This window comes from Oncorhynchus clarkii, chromosome 22 (genome assembly GCF_045791955.1).
Source record: "Oncorhynchus clarkii lewisi isolate Uvic-CL-2024 chromosome 22, UVic_Ocla_1.0, whole genome shotgun sequence".
NCBI classification, from domain to species: Eukaryota; Metazoa; Chordata; class Actinopteri; order Salmoniformes; family Salmonidae; genus Oncorhynchus; species Oncorhynchus clarkii.
In genome coordinates, this window is record NC_092168.1 from 43,476,288 (window position 1) to 43,498,873 (window position 22,586).

General features: G+C 42.1%; 2 protein-coding genes across 3 annotated transcripts; both read left to right on the forward strand.

Moving 5' to 3' along the window:
- The first annotated feature begins 2,556 nt into the window (after positions 1-2,556).
- Positions 2,557-13,854, forward strand: LOC139380319 (claudin-10-like). Of its 2 annotated transcripts, none has more exons than XM_071122917.1 (5): positions 2,557-2,776; positions 12,889-13,050; positions 13,129-13,210; positions 13,316-13,420; positions 13,537-13,854. In XM_071122917.1, the coding sequence occupies exons 1-5, from the start codon at positions 2,557-2,559 to the stop codon at positions 13,691-13,693; spliced, it is 726 nt and encodes a 241-aa protein (XP_070979018.1). In that variant the 3' UTR covers positions 13,694-13,854. The 2 variants fall into 2 exon arrangements, with proteins under 2 accessions (XP_070979018.1, XP_070979019.1); XM_071122918.1 differs by having other exon boundaries at positions 13,543-13,854.
- Positions 13,855-18,664: 4,810 nt separating this feature from the next.
- Positions 18,665-20,291, forward strand: LOC139380318 (claudin-10-like). The gene is made up of 5 exons (XM_071122916.1): positions 18,665-18,955; positions 19,169-19,330; positions 19,422-19,503; positions 19,667-19,774; positions 19,879-20,291. Exons 1-5 carry the CDS (start codon positions 18,724-18,726, stop codon positions 20,078-20,080), a joined length of 786 nt encoding a protein of 261 aa, XP_070979017.1. The 5' UTR covers positions 18,665-18,723; the 3' UTR covers positions 20,081-20,291.
- Positions 20,292-22,586: the final 2,295 nt, after the last annotated feature.

A 22,586-nucleotide genomic window follows, 5' to 3' on the forward strand; every position in this document is an offset into this window, starting at 1 on the left:
GAGGACATTGAAAAGGGAATTGACACCATGATTACCAACAACGACGAGACGGCCTACAGGGAGGAGGTGAGGGCCCTCGGAGTGTGGTGTCAGGAAAATAACCTCACACTCAACGTCAACAAAACTAAGGAGATGATTGTGGACTTCAGGAAACAGCAGAGGGAACACCCCCCTATCCACATCGATGGAACAGTAGTGGAGAGGGTAGCAAGTTTTAAGTTCCTCGGCATACACATCACAGACAATCTGAATTGGTCCACTCACACAGACAGCATTGTGAAGAAGGCGCAGCAGCGCCTCTTCAACCTCAGGAGGCTGAAGAAATTCGGCTTGTCACCAAAAGCACTCACAAACTTCTACAGATGCACAATCGAGAGCATCCTGGCGGGCTGTATCACCGCCTGGTACGGCAACTGCTCCGCCCTCAACCGTAAGGCTCTCCAGAGGGTAGTGAGGTCTGCACAACGCATCACCGGGGGCAAACTACCTGCCCTCCAGGACACCTACACCACCCGATGTCACAGGAAGGCCATAAAGATCATCAAGGACATCAACCACCCGAGCCACTGCCTGTTCACCCCGCTATCATCCAGAAGGCGAGGTCAGTACAGGTGCATCAAAGCTGGGACCGAGAGACTGAAAAACAGCTTCTATCTCAAGGCTATCAGACTGTTAAACAGCCACCACTAACATTGAGTGGCTGCTGCCAACACACTGACACTGACTCAACTCCAGCCACTTTAATAATGGGAATTGATGGGAAATGATGTAAATATATCACTAGCCACTTTAAACAATGCTACCTTATATAATGTTACTTACCCTACATTATTCATCTCATAGGCATACGTATATACTGTACTCTATATCATCGACTGTATCCTTATGCAATACATGTATCACTAGCCACTTTAACTATGCCACTTTGTTTACATACTCATCTCATATGTATATACTGTACTCGATACAATCTACTGTATCTGCCTATGCTGCTCTGTACCATCACTCATTCATATATCCTTATGTACATATTCTTTATCCCCTCACACTGTGTACAAGACAGTAGTTTTGGAATTGTTAGTTAGATTACTTGTTGGTTATTACTGCATTGTCGGAACTAGAAGCACAAGCATTTCGCTACACTCGCATTAACATCTGCTAACCATGTGTATGTGACAAATAAAATTTGATTTGATTTTGATTTGATATCTCTCTGTTGTCCCAAAGTACAGAGACTATAAAGGATACATTCCCAGTGACACAGGCAATCATCATATGCCAAGTTTCTGGATCATTACTTTGGAAACGTTGACTTAAGAAATGTAGCGCTTTTTGATACTGCCTTTTTAAGGCTGCATTCTGTGCATGTCAAGTGCACGTTGATCTCTCAAAACTCCCTCATGTGGTGGTGTTTCAAACTGTGCACATGTACAATAGTTTACCACTAGATGGACCACTAACGTAACTGTAAAAAATTGTTAGGAAGAAAGTATTCCTTCTGTATCCCTATGTACTATAGGATCTATGACTATGTATAGCCATTTGTTTGCTTGTTTTGTTATCTAGTTCCTTCCTGTTATGTGAACTAGTTATTTCCTGTTTTGGTAACTAGTTCCTTCCTGTTATGTGAACTAGTTACTTCCTGTTATGTTAACTAGTCCTTCCTGTTTTGTTAACTAGTTCCTTCATGTTATGTTAAATAGTTATTTCCTGTTATGTTAACTAGTTCCTTCCTGTTTTGTTAACTAGTACGTTCCTGTTATGTATAACTAGTTCCTTCCTGTTTTGTTAACTAGTTCCTTCCCATTGTTTGTCAAATCAGATGTGATGATACTTCATTTTTAACTACCATGTCATTGAATGACATCTCTCTCTATGTCTCTTTCTCTCTCTCTCTGAAGCATCAGTCCATGGTGCAGGTTAATGAGTTATCAGTATTATTCTACTTTTAACCTTCGGTCACATTTTCTTGTTATTTAATACTTAATAACTCCCCTATGAGCAGGTTGTTACAACAACAGAGTCGAAAGTGTCTGTCTCATGTCCCCCATGCTAAATGTGATGATCCCCTTTGAGATGTGCAGGCTGGTTGTGCTACGTCATCTAAGTTCTAGGCCCATAAGTCCGAAATCTTCTGAATCACGTATATTTATCCTCTTGTTATGTGAGGCATCATATATGAAGTCATCATGACACATTTTGACACATCATGACAGTGCATCCTCCACCTTTGACCTTTCTGTACAGTTAACTCCCATCAACTCTATCACAGTGAGTGATGTGTGTGAAGTGAGGGGGTGGAGGAAGCTAGATACCATTGGTCAGTCATTGACAACGAGGGCTAAACCCCTCCCTGATGAATAGGAAACATTCCAGAACATATTAACCATCAATCCCACCATGGCCATTTAACCTGAGTTACTGCTCCAGAGCCCATGCCTGAGATTGTCTTCAACAAGCTTCATTGGCCAGTGGACCGTCAGTCACATCGCTACTTTTCCGTGACCTCTGCATTACTCACCAACTTCAGTAGTAAGCGCTAGTGTACTGTACACGATGAGTGACATGGTGACAGAGATTTTGGCCTTTATTCTGACCACATCTGGCTGGGTCCTGATCTCCTCCACCATACCCACGGATTACTGGAAGGTGTCCTCTCTGGACGGCACAGTCATCACCACAGCTACCTACTGGTCCAACCTGTGGAAGGCATGTGTCACTGATTCAACAGGAGTCTCCAACTGCAAGGACTTTCCATCCATGCTGGCACTGGACGGTCTGCTCAAAGTAACTTTTTTGTCATTGTGTGTTATAGTTTCTGTTTAGCAACATTTGCCTACTGGTTTACTTGTCTAATGTCCTACTGGCCTACTGGTCTATTGGCAGTGGTGTAAAGTACTTAAGTAAAAATACTTTAGTATTACCTAAGTTGTTTTTTGGGGTATCTGTACTTTACCATTAATATTTTTGACAACGTTTTACTTCACTACATTCCTAAAGGACATTATGTACTTTCTACTGTAATATATTTTCCATGACACCCTAAAGTACTCGTTCATTTTAATGCTAACGCTAAGCTGGACAGGAACATGTTCTAATTCACACACTTATCAAGAGAACATCCCTGGTCATCCCTTCTGCCCCTGATCTGGCAGACTAAACACAAATGCTTCATTTGTAAATCATATTTTAGAGTTGGAGCCCCTGGCTATCCGTCAATAAGAAGAAAAGAAAATGTGACGGTCTGCTTTGTTTACTGTAAGGAATTTGAAATTATTTATATTTGTATTTAAGTACATTTTAGCAAATACATTTATTTTCAATACTTAAGTATATTTAAAAGCAAATGCTTTTAGACTTTTACTCAAGTAGTATTTTACTGGGTGACTCCCTTTTACTTGAGTCATTTTCTATTAAAACCTCTCGGAACTCCCTCTCCCGGATCCGGGAGAATTGTCATCAACTGACACTAATTAGCATAACGCAACGGACAAAAAATATTACTAGAGAATATTCATATTCATGAAATCACAAGTGAAATATATTGAAACACAGCTTAGCCTTTTGTTAATCACCCTGTCATCTCAGATTTTGAAATTATGCTTTACAGCCAAAGCAAGACAAGCATTTGTGTAAGTTTATCGATAGCCTAGCATAGCATTATGCCTAGCTAGCAGCAGGCAGCTTGGTCACGAAAATCAGAAAAGCAATCAATTTAAATTGTTTACCTTTGATGAGCTTCGGATGTTTTCACTCACGAGACTCCCAGTTAGACAGCAAATGTTCATTTTGTCCCATAAAGATTATTTTTTATAGCCGAAACACCTCCGTTTGTACTTCACGTTTGGTTGAGAAATCCACCGGAAACTGAGGTCACGACAACGCCGAAAAATATTCCAAATTAGATACATAATATCGACAGAAACATGGTAAACGTTTTTTATAATCAATCCTCAAGGTGTTTTTCAAATATCTAATCGATAATATATCAACCGGGACAGGTGGCTTCTTAGTAGGAAAGAGAGAAACAAAGCTGTCAATTATATGCATATTCTAGCATCTTGTCCTCACAAAATAGCCCGTTTACTTTGGGAACGTTATTTTTCCAAAAATGAAAATAGTGCCCCCTAGTTTCAAGAGGTTTTAAGGTATCTTTACTTTTACTCAAGTTTGACAATTGGGTACTTTTTTCACCACTGCCTACTGGTCTATCGGTCAACTGTCCTATAGGTCTACTGGTCTATTGGCCTACTGGTCTACTGAAAATTGGTCTACTGGTCTATTGGTCTACTGGCTTACTGGCCTATTGGTCTCCTGGTCTACTGTCCTACAAAACTTCAGGGACAACCCTGGTCCTGGAGGGCCACTTCATGTTTTTGATTGAACCAACCTGGCAGACCAAGGGTGTTGAAATTAGGCAATCCCTGAACTGATCAATTATCTCAGTTGGGTCAGGTGTGCTGCCTAGTTGGAACAAAATCCTGCAGTGCCTGCGACACTTCAGGAACAGGGTTGCCTACCCCTGCAATACAGCTTTTAAAATGTAAGAACTCCTTATAGAAGGATTAACTGAGAATGCCAGGAAAACGATGTGCACGCTTCAATTGGGCAGAAGTCTGTGAGTTGCTGTGTTTCTGGATGGCCAGATACTGTTGCTAAGAACAATGACAAGTAACTGCCATGTTACACCTGGCAACAAGAACCATTTTTATCTTGTTCTTGTTACCATGTGTAACGGCTTTCGTCGTCAGATGAGGAAGAGTAGTCGGACCAAAGCGCGGCTTGGTAAGTGTTCATATTTCTTTATTGAACTGAACACTGAATTAACAAAAACAACAAAGGGAAAACCCGAAACAGTCCTGCATTGTGAAAAACACAAAACAGAAATTACCTACCCACAAAACCCAGTGGGAAAAGGCTACCTAAGTATGGTTCTCAATCAGAGACAACGATAGTCAGCTGCCTCTGATTGAGAACCACACGGCCAAACCACAAAGAAATATAAGCATAGAAAATGAACATAGAATGCCCACCCTAGTCACACCCTGGCCTAACCAAAATAGAGAATGAAAGCCTCTCTATGGCCAGGGCGTAACACCATGTCTTGTTTTGAGGTGCTGTGACTGATTTCGAGTCAACACAATTATGGCTAGAATTCGCTAAGTACAACTGTAATAATGTATTTAACCCTCCTGTTGTGTTCCTTCATGTTAATTTATTCTGTGTTCCCAGTCCAAAATGACCGCCCCATTATAGCTGATTATAAATCCATAATAATATATATATTATCACCTAATGTTGTCTTAGATCTTTTTTTAATCGATTTAGGATCTTGTGAACATTACAAGTTTTCAACTTATATTTGCTATTTATTGCCTGTAGGCCTCATTGATCTGAGCTCATACAACTCGTTTTTGAGTTTAAAAAGGCATAAGATATGGATTATTTTGACTATAACAAATATTCAGATGAAACATATTGTGCTATTTATCACAGACTACTTTGTGTCAAAGTTTAAAAAGGACATTTGTTTTGAAACTATTTAATATGTTTAAATAGCGACACAAAATAATATACGTTGTGTTCCTGGTCAAAACAGACCAGTGCGATTTTATTTGTAAAGAAAGGACATAGGCACAAAACTACACATGAAAACTTTACCATATTACAAAATTAATGTCTGAACACATTAAAGAACAACAGTAACAATAACCGTATTATTAACAATAACAAAAACAATAAAATCTTCACAATCTGTCAATCAACGGTGGTTACATTTTATGTGTTCTCATGCACATGTTGTGCAATACGTGGTGGTTGTTGCATGTGCCTTGCAAATATATGTACTACATTTATGGAACATAATGCTCGTTTTGACATCTCTTGGTGCACACAGATCTCACCTCTTCCTTCTGTATCTTCTGTTTCTGGCGGCCGTAGATCTTGCTTCTGGCCCTTGTATATCGCTTCAGTTGAAGATGGTGTTGGAGGAAGGTGTTGGCACCTTTGAATGAGGGGTGCCACCATGGCTTTCTCCAACTCTTCTAGGGATAGTCTCCTCTTGAAGAATCCCTGCTTCCAGGTGGATTCACCTCCATCCACACCACAAACGCCTTGTAGGCCGACACATCTAGGATGTTGAAGAACATCACCATGGGCCAACGTGTCGTCATTCTCTTACAAGAGTACGTGCCAGGAGCCTGCAAAAGAGCAACAATCAGTGAATAAAATAATGAGTACACACAAGTGATACTTCATGTCTTGCATGTAACGTGAAAAATGACATCAACGTGGTGTTTTAATTTATCACATCTAAAACATATTTACATATTAAAATTAATAGAACGGACTCCATATTGTTCACAAATTCAATGAGCATTTCACCAAACAACAACATGTCTTATTTTTATGGTGCAGATAAAACTAATCTGGTAATAGAACAAAAAGTACATGAGATAAAAAGTAACAATCAAGGTTGTCAACTCCCCCTTTGTTCCTGTTGTAATCCAGGACAGCGTTGGGCTTCTCGTCCTCCTTGGTACTCACAGCGGCATCCCTGTGCAGAGTTGTCATCGGGAGCACATTCGGGCAGTAGGACACAAGAGTGTGTGTATCGGTGAAGGCAAAGAGGAAAAACGATCCCTGTCCTTGGTAGTGAGTAAGGCAGGAGGCCACTCAGGCTTGTTCCTTCTGACCGTCCCAAATATGATATATTTTTTGGAGCAGCTCTTGACAAAGACCATATGAGGTGAAGAAATTGTCACGTCATGTTGTTCCCCTGGAGACCTGCAGTCATTTCCAGGACCACCCGCTTCCCCTGGTTCCCTTCGGGAACACCGTCAGCAGGCTTCCTGGTGTAAACCTGCATATTTCAGGCGTAACGTGTCCTGGAATAACATGCTTCCCATATCTTTATTCCATATTTAGAAGGTTTGCTTGGCATGTACTGTTAGAATGGGCAGCCTCCACTAAAAGCGACCAGACGGTCATCCACTGTGATGTCTGGGCCTGGGTTATAGATGAGTGGCAAGTGCTCCACCAACTGGGCCAAACCTCTCTGATTGCTGCCAGCTTGTCTTGTTGTCAGCGGTCTGGTTTTGTATCACGGTTGTTGAAGATAACCCCCCCGGGACAACATGTGAAATGTCTGGAGTGACACAGTGGCACAAAAAAATGCCCGACCAGACTATGTATCCCATAAACTGGTGGCAGATTAGTTTCTGGATCTGTACACACATGACGTGGGGCGGCAGGGTAGCCTAGTGGTTCGAGCGTTGTAACCGGCTAGTAACCGGAAGGTTGCAAGTTCAAACCCCAGAGCTGACAAGGTACAAATCTGTCGTTCTGCCCCTGAACAGGCAGTTAACCCACTGTTCCTAGGCCGTCATTGAAAATAAGAATTTGTTCTTAACTGACTTGCCTAGTTAAATAAAAGTAAAATAAATAAAACACACCAGTCAAAATCAAGAGACCCACGTATGCTTGGACGTGTGTCTGGTCCACCTCCTTGTCTTTGTGAACACGTCTCCCCTCCAAGTTGGTCATGTTTATCACGATAATTTTGATTGACTCTGTCAGCACAGAGCACAGTTCGAAGCAGGATGTTATGTCATCATCCCGGGATATGGCGTATCTCGTTGCCCCGGGGACACCCTGATAACATTTTCAGCCGACAGCCGACCTCTCCTCTCAGATGGGGATGAAGACCAGGACAAATTCCCATTCTTTGACCAGAATGTAACAACAACCTCAGCAGGGCCCTCTTCCTCATCACTGGAATGTAACAACAACCTCAGCAGGGTCCTCTTCCTCATCACTGGAATGTAACAACAACCTCAGCAGGGCCCTCTTCCTCATCACTGGAATGTAACAACAATCTCAGCAGGGCCCTCTTCCTCATCACTGGAATGTAACAACAACCTCAGCAGGGCCCTCTTCCTCATCACTGGAATGTAACAACGACCTCAGCAGGGCCCTCTTCCTCATCACTGGAATGTAACAACAACCTCAGCAGGGCCCTCCTCCTCATCACTGGAATGTAACAACAACCTCAGCAGGGCCCTCTTCCTCATCACTGGAATGTAACAACAACCTCAGCAGGGTCCTCTTCCTCATCACTGGAATGTAACAACAACCTCATCAGGGTCCTCTTCCTCATCACTGGAATGTAACAACAACCTCAGCAGTGCCCTCTTCCTCATCACTGGAATGTAACAACAACCTCAGCAGGGCCCTCCTCCTCATCACTGGAATGTAACAACAACCTCAGCAGGGTCCTCTTCCTCATCACTGGAATGTAACAACAACCTCAGCAGGGCCCTCTTCCTCATCACTGGAATGTAACAACAACCTCAGCAGGGCCCTCCTCCTCATCACTGGAATGTAACAACAACCTCAGCAGGGCCCTCTTCCTCATCACTGGAATGTAACAACAACCTCAGCAGGGCCCTCTTCCTCATCACTGGAATGTAACAACAACCTCAGCAGGGCCCTCCTCCTCATCACTGGAATGTAACAACAACCTCAGCAGGGCCCTCTTCCTCATCACTGGAATGTAACAACAACCTCAGCAGGGCCCTCTTCCTCATCACTGGAATGTAACAACAACCTCAGCAGGGCCCTCCTCCTCATCACTGGAATGTAACAACAACCTCAGCAGGGCCCTCCTCCTCATCACTGGAATGTAACAACAACCTCAGCAGGGCCCTCCTCCTCATCACTGGAATGTAACAACAACCTCAGCAGGGCCCTCTTCCTCATCACTGGATTGTAACAACAACCTCAGCAGGGCCCTCTTCCTCATCACTGGAATGTAACAACAACCTCAGCAGGGCCCTCTTCCTCATCACTGGAATGTAACAACAACCTCAGCAGGGCCCTCTTCCTCATCACTGGAATGTAACAACAACCTCAGCAGGGCCCTCTTCCTCATCACTGGAATGTAACAACAACCTCAGCAGGGCCCTCTTCCTCATCACTGGAATGTAACAACAACCTCAGCAGGGCCCTCTTCCTCATCACTGGATTGTAACAACAACCTCAGCAGGGCCCTCTTCCTCATCACTGGAATGTAACAACAACCTCAGCAGGACCCTCTTCCTCATCACTGGATTGTAACAACAACCTCAGCAGGGCCCTCCTCCTCATCACTGGAATGTAACAACAACCTCAGCAGGGCCCTCTTCCTCATCACTGGAATGTAACAACAACCTCAGCAGGGCCCTCTTCCTCATCACTGGAATGTAACAACAACCTCAGCAGGGCCCTCCTCCTCATCACTGGAATGTAACAACAACCTCAGCAGGGCCCTCCTCCTCATCACTGGAATGTAACAACAACCTCAGCAGGGCCCTCCTCCTCATCACTGGAATGTAACAACAACCTCAGCAGGGCCCTCTTCCTCATCACTGGATTGTAACAACAACCTCAGCAGGGCCCTCTTCCTCATCACTGGAATGTAACAACAACCTCAGCAGGGCCCTCTTCCTCATCACTGGAATGTAACAACAACCTCAGCAGGGCCCTCTTCCTCATCACTGGAATGTAACAACAACCTCAGCAGGGCCCTCTTCCTCATCACTGGAATGTAACAACAACCTCAGCAGGGCCCTCTTCCTCATCACTGGAATGTAACAACAACCTCAGCAGGGCCCTCTTCCTCATCACTGGATTGTAACAACAACCTCAGCAGGGCCCTCTTCCTCATCACTGGAATGTAACAACAACCTCAGCAGGGCCCTCCTCCTCATCACTGGAATGTAACAACAACCTCAGCAGGGCCCTCTTCCTCATCACTGGAATGTAACAACAACCTCAGCAGGGCCCTCTTCCTCATCACTGGAATGTAACAACAACCTCAGCAGGGCCCTCTTCCTCATCACTGGAATGTAACAACAACCTCAGCAGGGCCCTCTTCCTCATCCCTGGATGGTTCCACATCCACTCTTGGTCTGGATCATATTCTGTGTTGTCTTCAACTTCTGACACTTCCTCCTCTAATGCATCTTCACTGTCAGTTTCCTGACCTCTCTCCTCCTCACCAGTGTCATGATCAAAGATATGATCAAGAGCCTCACATACAGTATATCATTTGGTCATTGTGCTGCCGCAGAATGAATTGTGAGCAAGGCCTCAAAAAAGCTTTATATACCAGAGCTGCGAGAAAATGTCCATATATTATTGAAACATTGTTGCGATTGTTTGTGAGAATGCCAACAGGTGTGGTTCCCATGGGTGAAAGATTCCCGTGGGGGTTGCCATGGAAGCCAAGAAGGGGAGGCAGGTGTGTGTGCTCAAACACACATGCATGTGCGGGTCTGGGAGAGGAAGTGTGTCGATCTGATGAATGGGCATGTGCCTGAACTCAATTTGATACACTAATTGTACTCACCCATTAATTTCTAATGACCTGTCATTTTTGACCGGGAACACCACAGGTGTACAAAAGTTAAATAAAACAACCCAAAATATAATGAAAATCATCAAAATGTATTTTGTGTGTTCAGATGCCTTGTGTGGACAAAGTCATGGAACCTTATGACAATTATATTAAATTAACTACATTTTTCAGAGAGAAACCTTGTAAATTGGTCCAATTCGATCGGAACACATGACGAGGGTTAAGAGACAACAAGTGCTCTTTCACGGATCCCTCTGGGACTTTCATTACACACGCCTGTCTCCCGAATCATTGATACCAGCTTGACAGAATAATGGACCATTAAGGGAGACAGCGGGAATGGTCCGTCCGACACCACTACTACTAGTCCGTCCGACACTGCCACAACTTCGGCGGGGGGTTAGTACTGTCACTGATCCCTCAGGAACTTTCATTATGCACGCTTGTCTCCCGAATCATTGAAACCAGCGTGACTCATTGTGCAAATTTACTTATGCTTTCAATAAACATTGGAGAATAAATATAGCTTTACACGCTGTCAACATTCTAAGCCAACCCGATTCAGTTTTGCCTTAACCAAACAGAAAATGATTGTGATTCTAACGCCCTCATTGTGTAAATATATACTTTTTGATCCAGTAGATCAAGCAATTACATCTCAATGCATTCAGTAGGCATGGACTAGCTGTACAAACGTGTTACATGGGTTGTATTAGATTTCATAGACGTTAACAAAAGTGCAGAGTCTGCAGACTAACAGTGTTTCATCTTCGGTCTCAGATGAGGGTCAGTGGATCCGCCACCTCACTGTAACTGCGCCACAGTTTCAATTTCTCATTACTTGGAAAGATATAGTGCTCGGAGCTTGACAGTGCTAATAGATTTGTGGGGAAGTCACAATGCAAGTGTTCTCCCAGGGACAACTCATCTACCTTCAGAGATGTCAATGTTTAGCCTAACATCATGGGAGGCTATAAATTAGATTTACTGGGAGCCTGGGGCTGATTTTCCATGGTTGGCTAGTTTCAGGGGTTAACCACCAAGCTAATATGTGCCTGTAAATCACGTCTCAAAGGCAGCTCCAATGCCAAGACTGTGAGGACCTTAGCATAACAAATGATTGTTTTCTCATACTGAACCAATTAGTTGCTTGCACAGTTAGCCAAGCCAATTAAGGTCTTGTGATCCTGTATGGTTTGTGAGTGGAACGAGATGTGGAGGGCATTGGAGGAAATGGCTGGGGGACATTTAGCTAATGCTTAGAACCATAGACTTTGCTGACTATAGGTCTACATAAAATCAAGAAGCATTGCCTAAAGGAAGCGCAGGTCCTGGCCATTCTGCCACCCTATGCGAGAGCAAAAATGGCCTCCTCTACTAGAATATTCCAGTAAGCAAAATTAACTTGAAAAGATGTCTAAAATACTTATTTTTCCAGACTTTGAAAATACACATTTTCCGACATTGAAATCATGTTCATTTTCGGGTTCTGAATAAAAGTTGAAAATACATTTTATAGACATGTATGTTTGGGCCAAATCAAGGCTGGTCCAGACCGGACAAAATCTGAACTAAACACAGACGTCTGCACAAAAAAGACGGATGGTTTGGACAGGACCAAAATAAATCGGATAAAAGAAGTTAGCGTCTGTCCATGCTTACTGGAGTGTAGCCTACCATGTCGGCTCGCAATGGAATTTTAGAAATGCCCATCCATGTGGTAGGCCCATCGTTTGTAAAACAGTTTGTTGCATTGGCTTTATTAGTCCTAATTCCTGTGCTATTGAAGCTCTGAATATCAGCTACCCAACTTAATCAGGAGGAGTTATCCTGAACCCATTTGCAATGCGTTTACACAATTGGAAATGCAGAAGTATTGTAGCCTGATTATCCATTCCGTATTGTCCATTTTACTTTGACCTGTCCTGTTATTAGGATATGTTTGTTTTAACATGTGAGCACATGTTTTATTTGATTGGGCACCATTTAGATCAGGCTATTTTGATCGGAGAAACTTGCACGATGTAAAACGTTTCTGTCTCATTACAATGTCATACAGCCTGTAGGCTACAGAAAAGGCCAAATACTATTTCTACCATATGCTATATCTGCTACAGTACATGATTTATGTTAGATAATTTTTTGGGGATGGAATGTTGGTGGAGCGCTGCAACGATGCGTCTCTTCAACAGCACCCTGGAGAGGGGTTCTGCCTTCAACAAGGAGGGCACTGCTTATCACAGGGCGGAATCAGCGCTCACTTAAAAAGCTCATATGCCACTGGTTGAGAGAGAAATTGTAATTGTTTGGGGCATAATTATGTGAGGTTTAATGTGTTGTTGCAGGTGCTTCTTGGTCAGTTTAGATCAGAAAATGCAGCCCTCTTCAATCTGCCGCCATAGGCGGATGCCTAGCTGCCTAATGAGCGGGCCGGCCCTGTCTAAAGGTGTGTAACATATATCTCACATGTTATGTGCTCTTTCTTCCAGGTTATATTCAGGCCTGCAGGGGTCTGATGATCGCTGCTGTCTGCCTGGGCTTCTTTGGTGCCGTCTTTGCCCTGGTCGGAATGAAGTGCACCAAGATTGGGGGATCAGACCAAAGCAAAGCCAGAACGGCTTGCTTCGCCGGGGTCAATTTCATACTCAGCGGTAACTTGACATGTCACAGCCGTTGATGTACAATAATGGCGTAGTATGCAGAACTGAACGTTATTTTCCTCTCTGCAGGTCTCTGCTCGTTGTCCGCATGCTCCCTGTACGCACACAGAATAACATCGGAGTTTTTTGACCCCATGTTTGTTGCTCAGAAGTGAGTAACCCATTTGACGTATAGGACCAGACATACATTGGAGTGACTCACATGATCCTGGATGAAGTAATGTTGCTGTTCATTAACCAGTCTCCTGTTTTCCAGGTATGAACTGGGAGTTGCCTTGTTCATTGGTTGGGCAGGATCTATCCTGTGTGTTCTGGGAGGGGGGATATTCTGCTTCTCCGTAGTAGATAGTTCCACTAGAAGGTGAGTCACATATCAATGATGATGTGCATACATGTAATTGACATTTGGTAAATTACATTATCAGTTTACTTCACTAAGTCTCTCTCCCTTTGTCTTTCACTCTTTCTCTCTAACAGCTCCAGTCGCACAGGCTATGCCTACGGAGGACCTGCCTCCACCTCCCATGTCTCTTCCCACCCTAGAGGGCATGCACAGCCCATGAGCCAGCGGCCTCCACCCAAATACAGCAGCTCCTCCAGAGCACAGCACTTTGATAAGAATGCCTATGTGTAAGGGATGATAGGGAAAATGCAGATCTTGAACAGAGGAAGACTCATCGCCACTCCAGTTAAAAGGGGAGAAAGAATATGCTACGTGACTGGCTGGCCCATTGTGCCACAAATCACGATTGCCCAGAGAGAAATCACTGGATATTGGAGTGGATCCTGCTGTCCACCTATTTATAAAGGAATTCATTTCCATTCAGAGTTGAATGGTAATCATAGCCTTTTGTTAGTTCACAAGAGATGAGCTAAACATTTTCGTCTGACATTCTCATGACAGAAGTTAAAGGAGCAATCTGCAGTTGCTCCATCCATTTTTTGACTTATAAATGAATGGTACGTCTTGAAGAAAATAACTTCTGAGTGCCTCATGTGCTTCGTTCAGCTGTCGTTAACCCCATCAGAACCCAGCCTCAAAACACGGTAAAAAACTATAATGTTGTTATCATTAAAGATCAGTCATCCATAGCTCTGTCTATGAATTTGGGAGTGGTTACATTTCTCCAGCCCTTAGATTTTTTTTATGCAAGAAATGTAATATATTATTAATTTGAAAAATACAATATGTGAGAGCACAAATTAAAATAGAGCATCAACATGAAGCACTTTGTACACACTTGAATAGATTTTGTTTTTGACATTAAAGTGTATATGAGTTGCTATTTCTCTTGAACGTCTCTTTAATTTTAAGACACTCATTAAAATGATGTTAATCAATAATGACGAAACATTCAAACGATTTCTGGACACGTCATGTTTTTGACCTACCATAACCTTTAAACTACAGTACAGTACAGTATGTACAGTACAGTATGTGTAAAATTGCTATCCATTTACAGTAACTCATATAGTTTGGTAACACATTATTTACAGTCCTATGACAGTCTTAAAATAAATAATTTTAAAAATCAACGGGTGCCTATTTCAGAGAATAATTTAGTTTTTTATTTAGCCTATCACAAAATCATGTGTTTTCTTTGCTTGTTTCAATGAATCCTCTCCCCGTAAAAAGAAAAGGTAACAATAATAGTAATCATTATTATTATTATTATTATTGTTATTATTATTATTATTGTTATTATTATTATTATTGTTATTATTATTATTGTTATTATTATTATGTGGTCATTGTGTGTTTGATTCCCATGTATTCACCATTATTCGCTTTGGATATGAGTGTCTGCTAAATTACAAAAATGTAAAATTATGTCACTCATACAATTTAGTACATTTCTTACACTAAATATAGACATTCTATAATAATTGTTGTTTCGGAATGTTATATAATTAAATAAACTGATTAAACAGGCACGACTCAAAGCTGTCAGTGTTGTTCGAGCCATGCTCATTACAGTTTACAGTAAACAGATTCCACCATGGTTTCAACACAGAGCCCATATCGACACTCTCCTCTATACACATCGTGTCATCCAGTCCAGAGAGACCTGATATCACAACAAGCATAGACATCCTGCAGCAGTGTCCTGAGCTCCTATAGGAGCAGTGTGGTGGGTTAGCACACTAGTGGTGCGTGGGTGATCTTTTTGTTCACCTGCACCCGCCTGCAATTATTAATAACTCAGCTGCAACCTCCCCAGATATATTTGAAAGGCCCGCACCCGACCCTATACCGCACACACAGAAAATGTGCTGCAGGCTACAGTCAGAGATGGCCAAATTATTTTTTGAAGAGGGTTCAGGGTTTTTAGTTTTTTGCCTAATTTAGATGTTTCTGCTGAGAATTTCCTACACTTGTCTGTAATTAGATACATGCAGCTTCTCTTCAGTCATTATATGTTGCCCTAGAGGACTAAATAAACCCTTGCTCGGCAGAATAATTTAATGAATCGATAGAATGAAATAAATGCTTCAATCTATATGACATCGGTAAAGTTCCTTGTCATCTCTGCTTCTTTCGCAGAGCAAAGACTTTTGGGGACCAGGGAATTTGTACTTATTTTTTTAACACTTCTTCAAGCTAGGGTCTATTTTTCTCCACTTCCTGTCTGACTGACATGCCCAAAGTAAACTGCCTGTTACTCAGGCCCAGTAGCCAGGATATGCATATAATTGGTACAGTTGGATAGAAAACACTTTGAAGTTTGTAGAAATTTTAAAATAATGTATGAGACTATAACACAATTGATATGGTAGGAGAAAATCCAAAGAAAAACTAACAGGAATTGGGTTTTTTTGAGAGCCCATGCTCTTTCAATGGAAAGCTATGGGTCCTATGCAATTCCAGCTCCTAGATTGCAATTCCTATGGCTTCCATTAGATGTCAACAGTCTATGTTCAAGGTTTCAGGCTTGTTTCTTCCCAAATGAGGAAGGATTTTGAGTTTTGGTACTGGGAGTCAGAGTTGGAAAACAACTACCCATAACCCATAGTGGGAAAACAGGCTGCCTAAGTATGGTTCTCAATCAGAGACAACGATCGACAGCTGCCTCTGATTGGGAACCATACCAGGCCAAACACAGAAATACAAAACCTAGAATACACAACATAGAATGCCCACCCCAATTCACGCCCTGACCAAACTAAAATAGAGACATAAAAAAGGAACTAAAGTCAGGACGTGACACAAAGAGGACGGCCACTTGCTAATTTTACTTTTCTATTGAACATACTTCTTTCTGTATGAAATATTATAGTTTAGTTACATTTTAGAGTACCTGATGATTAAATAGAAATGTATTTGGACTTGTTTTAACAAAGTTTAGCGGTAGCTTTTCGGATTCCTTTCTCTGCATTTGGAACGAGTGAATTACTCAAATCAATGGCACCAACAAAACTGACTTTTTGGGATATAAAGAAGGATTTTATCTAACAAAACAACCATGCATGTTGTAGCTGGGACCCTTGGGATTGCAAATCAGAGGAAGATTTTCAAAAAAGTAAGTGAATATTTAATTGCTATTCGTCATTTTACGAAGCCTGTGCAGGTTGAAAAATATTTTGATGTGGGGCGCCGTCCTCAAACAATCGCATGGCATGCTTTCGCTGTAAAGCCTATTGTAAATCGGACAATGCAGTTAGATTAAAAAGACTTTAAGCTTTTAACCGATATAAGACAATTCTATATACCTAGATTTTTAATATCCATCATTTTTATGATTATTTATTTGAATTGCGCGCCCTCCAATTTCACCGGAAGTTGTCGACAGGTGTCCCACTGACGCCTATCCCAGAGTTAAAGAAAGATTTTCTCTTCAAAATATCCAAATGACATCAGTTTAACCGGTTTTAAGGAAATAGAAAATGACTCAAAATGTTTCTGATAAGATAACAGTGTGGCTTGGATGCATATTTTATGTGGTTGAAATACTATCAGCTTTTATGATGCTGATAAAGATAACACCTCTACAGACGGTCCTTATCTGCAACAAATACATTTAGTGTATCATTTTACTGCAAGAAATGCTTAATTCAGCATGAGTTAATATTAAGGCTATGTGAGAGATTATAGACCTACATTCCGATTCCAGATTTCAGTTTCCATTCAACCCATCTGAACACTAGGCTACACTTCCCTAGTTCCATACAAAGCTCTCCCTCGCCCTCCATTTGGCAAATCTGACCATAATTCTACACTCCTGATTTCTGCTTACAAGCAAAAACTAAAGCAGGGAGGACCAGTGACTCACTCAATACGGAAGTGGTCAGATGATGCGGATGCAATGGTACAGGACTGTTTTGCTAGCACAGACTGTAATATGTTCCGGGATTCATCCAATGGCATTGAGGAGAATATCACCTTATTTTTTTGAGCAGTGTAGAATGTGACTGAAAACCGTTGATAGATGTAGCTGGTAAATTTGCTCTGGCTATCTACACCAATTTCAGAGCACTCTCGTCTGAGTGTGCCAGAGCGCAGAATAACTGACACATTTACGAACGCTCAACACCCATTGAATATGGCTGGTGTCAGTAAACGTTGGCAAAAAAACATAAATTGTTGCCAGAAGCACAGTTGCAGTCACCAACGCTCTGGATAACAGCTTAACCAGTCCCACTAGGGCGAGTAAAATGGTCAGTGAGCTGTGTTTGGAAATAGCTAGCAGTTAGCTGGGGTGCTTGACTGCTGTTGTAAGTACTGAATGCTCAGATCAACCCTTAAAGAGTTGGGTGGGGCTAAAGCTTAAGAAGGTGTGAACGATGCTGAATGGGTGTAGACAAAGAAGGGCTCTCCAGTAGGTAGCACAACATTCAAAGGCCATTTTCTCAAAAGTGAGTTTACAAGTTTATCAACTTTCAAAGCAGAATTTATTTCCCATTGTTCCTCAAATGCAGTGTATGATATACCATTTTGTAGCTCTGTGTCTCTGCTTTTATCCAATGTACAAAAACATAATTTCTAATTTTGCTAATAAGACCAAATCTGACCACTGTATTGCAGTGCTAGATGTTTCACTACAGACCCTGGTTCGATCCCAGGCTGTGTCACACCCGACCATGAATGGGAGTCCCATAGGGCAGCATTGTAAATAAGAATTTGTTTGTAACTGACTTGATTAGTTAAGGTTGAAAAAAAGGTGATCTTTGTATGTAGTGTTTGAAATTGTTTATGATTTTGATAAATTCATGTAAATAAACCTTTCGATATGCAATAGCAAGAATGGAGTCATTATTGCAGAGATTGCGGTCACCTTACTATTTTGTAAAACATACAGTACAGGCTCTTGAAACCTCTATGGAAAATCATGACGATAACATGAACACAACCTGTGTTTTTAGGCATAAACAAAACTAACTTTATGGTGGTAGGATCCTGGATATTATACCAATAGCAAACATGTCATGGGTCAGCAAACACCTTGCATCTTCTTCCATCAGTGTTGAGCAAGTAGGTGTGATGATATACACAAAGACAGACTCGCCGGTGGCGAAGGGGCGGGGGTTGGTGGAGGTAGAATGTGAGCCGTCTTTCTCCACACTAGCTCACATTTCTCCCCCGTTTAGGTCCTGACAGGAGCAGGCAACAGCTCTACTGCCGTCGTTCCTCCCTCCTGTCTGTTGTCTGCACACACAGAGGCAGCCATGAATTACAGGACAGTAGTAATGTACATGGAGATTGGCTGCTTTGTGGTCTGTGTGAGTGGATGGATCCTGGTCTGCTCTACAATGCCCACTGAGATATGGACCTGGTCTGAGGTGGAAAGCATCGTTCTGACCAGTTCAAACTACTTCTCCAACCTCTGGAAGGATTGCGTTTCTGATTCAACTGGAGTATCCGATTGCAAGGGTATTCCATCGATGTTCGGACTCAACTGTAAGTGAAGAATTCAAGTGGGTGAAGGAGTCTTTTTTTAAATTATAACAGCATGTCAAAATAATAAAACACCTGCAGTAGGTTCTTCGAGAGACAAGAGGAAACTGTACCCAGGTACCATAAGGCTGTGGAACAATGGATGAGGTATTGTGCAGAAGTGAATTTAAACTTTCATGACCAAACCATGACCTCCTTCCTCCTCCTCCTGGACAGGGGATATCCATATGTGCCGGGCTCTGATCATCATCTCTATTATTTTGGGATTCTTCGGGGCCATTCTGGTCCTAGTCGGAATGAAGTGCACTAAGATAGGAGGATCTGAGGTTGCAAACGCAAGAGTGACTTTTGCTGGAGGGATGAACTATCTTGTGTCTGGTAATTTTTTTTTATTTTATTGATGTTCATGTGGTTATTCTGATTGTTGGATTCCTGGGTGAAGTCTAACAGTCGAGTTGTCTTGTTCCAGGGTTGTGTTCCATGATTGCATTCTCTTATTATGGAAACAAAATAAGAGCAGAATTTCAGGATCCCAATTTCAGGGCACAAAAGTGAGTAACACTTATCAATTCTATGTAGATAAAATGCTTAAAAAGGGGTTTAGATTTTGTATTCAGTAATATATGAAAATATTTCACAATTATTATGGTATAAGGGATGGTAAGGTGTTTACAGTGAAAATGCATGGGACAACTTCATGTCTCATTTTGACAGATTTGAAATTGGAGTAGCTGTGTACATTGGCTGGGGAGGCTCCACCCTACTGGTCATTGGAGGCCTCATTTGCAGTGTATTTGCTGGGAAGGAAGCATGTCAATCAAGGTGTGTTTTTTCTATGCATTTCATATAAGAAATCACATGCTCTAGATTTCAATTAATGTGCATAATAAAGGGAATCTAATGATGGTTCGATCTCCAATCCACAGCTCAAAGAATAAACACATGCCTGTCCACAAGCTCCCTGACGCCGACGTGGCACCTCCAGCTAAACAGACGTACAGACCGGTGTCAGCAGCACTCACAGAGGGGGGAGAGAGCAGGGAGTCCAAGACCAGCAGAGTCAGCAGTGAGACTAGGAGAAGTGGGAGCAGTAGCAAGACACTCTCCAGTTTGAACGCATATGTGTGACCTGCTCAAGTAGCCTACAGTTTGACATAATAAGCTATTCTGTATTCTCTCCATATTGCTGTGTAAAGCCTTAAACTGTAAGGGACTGTGAATGAATGGTTAGTGAAGTTGCAATTTAATAATAGCTCCATAGCTCATAAGTTTGACAATTGTGTACTTACATTTTTTTATCCATTGTTTGCTTTGTATTGTCCTGCATTTTATTTGTGAATAAAAGATCACTAACAAATGATTACGTTTTTAGTCATGAAACCCTACCTAACCTAAATACTACCTAACCTCATACTTGATTTCCATTGCACCCCCATATCAATCGATTAACTTTAATCAATCATCATCAGTTTAGGGTACAGCAGAGGCAACTATTGAATTTGTGATATAGACTTTAATTCACAATGAAATAGAACTGTGACTGAGCTACAGTTGTGCACTTTACACAGCCTCTGGCCCATATTTGAATGACACGCAGCTGCTGCTTACTTTTCTGCTGCCATGGCTCGACTCTGGGGGGGGGGGGGGGGGGGGATTCAACAAATGGTCCAATCAGAGTGACCCACAACTGGTGTGCCAAATATATCTATTTTTTTGTAACTATTTGTGGATTTGTCTATGGTCAATGACGTGAATGGGCAAAAGCGGTGAAGGAGGATCGTCCTTCTCAAATTGAACAGTAATCTGTGCCGCTTGGTCATATAGTCAACAAAGAAGCATGGTGCATCGTCCATAAAATATACAGTACCAGTCATAAGTTGGGCCACACCTACTCATTCAAGGGCTTTTTCTTTAATAGTGAAGAATAATAGTGAAGACATCCAAACTATGAAATAACACATATGGAATCATGTAGTAACCAAAAATGTGTGAAACAAATCTAAGTATATCTTGAATTTGAGATTCTTCAAAGTAGCCACATTTTGCCTTGATGACAGCTTTGCACACTCTTGGCATTCTCTCAACAGACTTAATGAGGTAGTCACCTGGAAGGCTTTTCCAACAGTCTTGAAGGATTTCCCACATATGCTGAGCACTTGCTGGCTGCTCTTCCTTCACACTGTGGTCCAACTTATCCCAAACCATCTCAATTGGATTGAGGTCAGGTGATTGTGGTGGCCAGGTAATCTGATGCAACACTCAATCACTCTCCTTCTTGGTCAAATAGCCCTTACACAACCTGGAGGTGTGTTTGGGGTCATTGTCCTGTTGAAAAATAAATTATAGTCCCACTAAGCACAAACCAGATGAGATGGTGTATTGCTGCAGAATGCTGTTGAAGCCATGCTGGTTAAGTGTGCCTTGAATTCTAAATACATTACAGACAGTGTCACCAGCAAAGCACCGCCACACCATCACACCTCCTCCTCCATGCTTCATGGTGGGAACCACACATACGGAGATCCATTCACCTACTCTGCATCTCACAAAGACCAAAGGAAAGATTTCCACCGGTCTAATGTCCCATGCTTGTGTTTCTTGGCCCAAGCAAGTATCTCCTTCTTCTTGGTGTCCTTTAGTAGTGGTTTCTTTGCAGCAATTCGACCATGAATGCCTGATTCACAGAGTTTCCCCTGAACAGGAAGTAACCCGAATAGATCCACAGATGATACAATTGTCATCACACTGCACATTGCCCTATCCCATCTGGACAAGAGGAATACCTATGTAAGAATGCTGTTCATTGTCTATAGCTCAGCCTTCAACACCATAGTACCATCCAAGCTCCTCATCAAGTTCGGGGCCCTGGGTCTGAACCCCGCCCTGTCCAACTGGGTCCTGGACTTCCTGATGTGTAGCCCCCAGGTGGTGAAGGTAGAAAGCAACACCTCCACTTCACAGATCCTCAACACAAGGGCCACACAATGTGTGTTCTCAGCCCTGTCCTGTCCTGTAGTGACTATGCACACCTCCAATACGATCATCAAGTTTGCAGATGACACTACAGTGGTAGGCTTGATTATCAACAATGAACCTGGTGGAGTGGTGAAAAACAGCTTCTATCTCAAAGCCATCAGACTGTTAAACAGCCATCACTTGCCGGCTACCAACCCGTAACTCAACTCTGCACATTAGAGCCTGCTGCCCTATATACAGTTGAAGTCGGAAGTTTTTCACAATTCCTGACATTTAATCCTATTAAAAATTCCCTGTCTTAGGATCACCACTTTATTTTAAGAATGTGAAATGCCAGCATAATGGTAGAGAGAATGATTTATTTCAGATTGTATTTATTTCATCACATTCCCAGTGGGTCAGAAGTTTACATACACTCTATTACTATGTAACGACGTTCGTCTGTACGAGAGGCGGACCAAAGCGCAGCGTGGTTGTTTTGATTCATGTTTTAATAAATAACTTCACATGAACAAACTAACAAAAACAAGAAATGTGAAAACGCAAAACAGTCCTATCCTGTGACAACAAACACAGTGACAGGAACAATCACCCACAAACACACAGTGAAACCCAGGCTACCTAAGTATGATTCTCAATCAGAGACAACTAATGACAC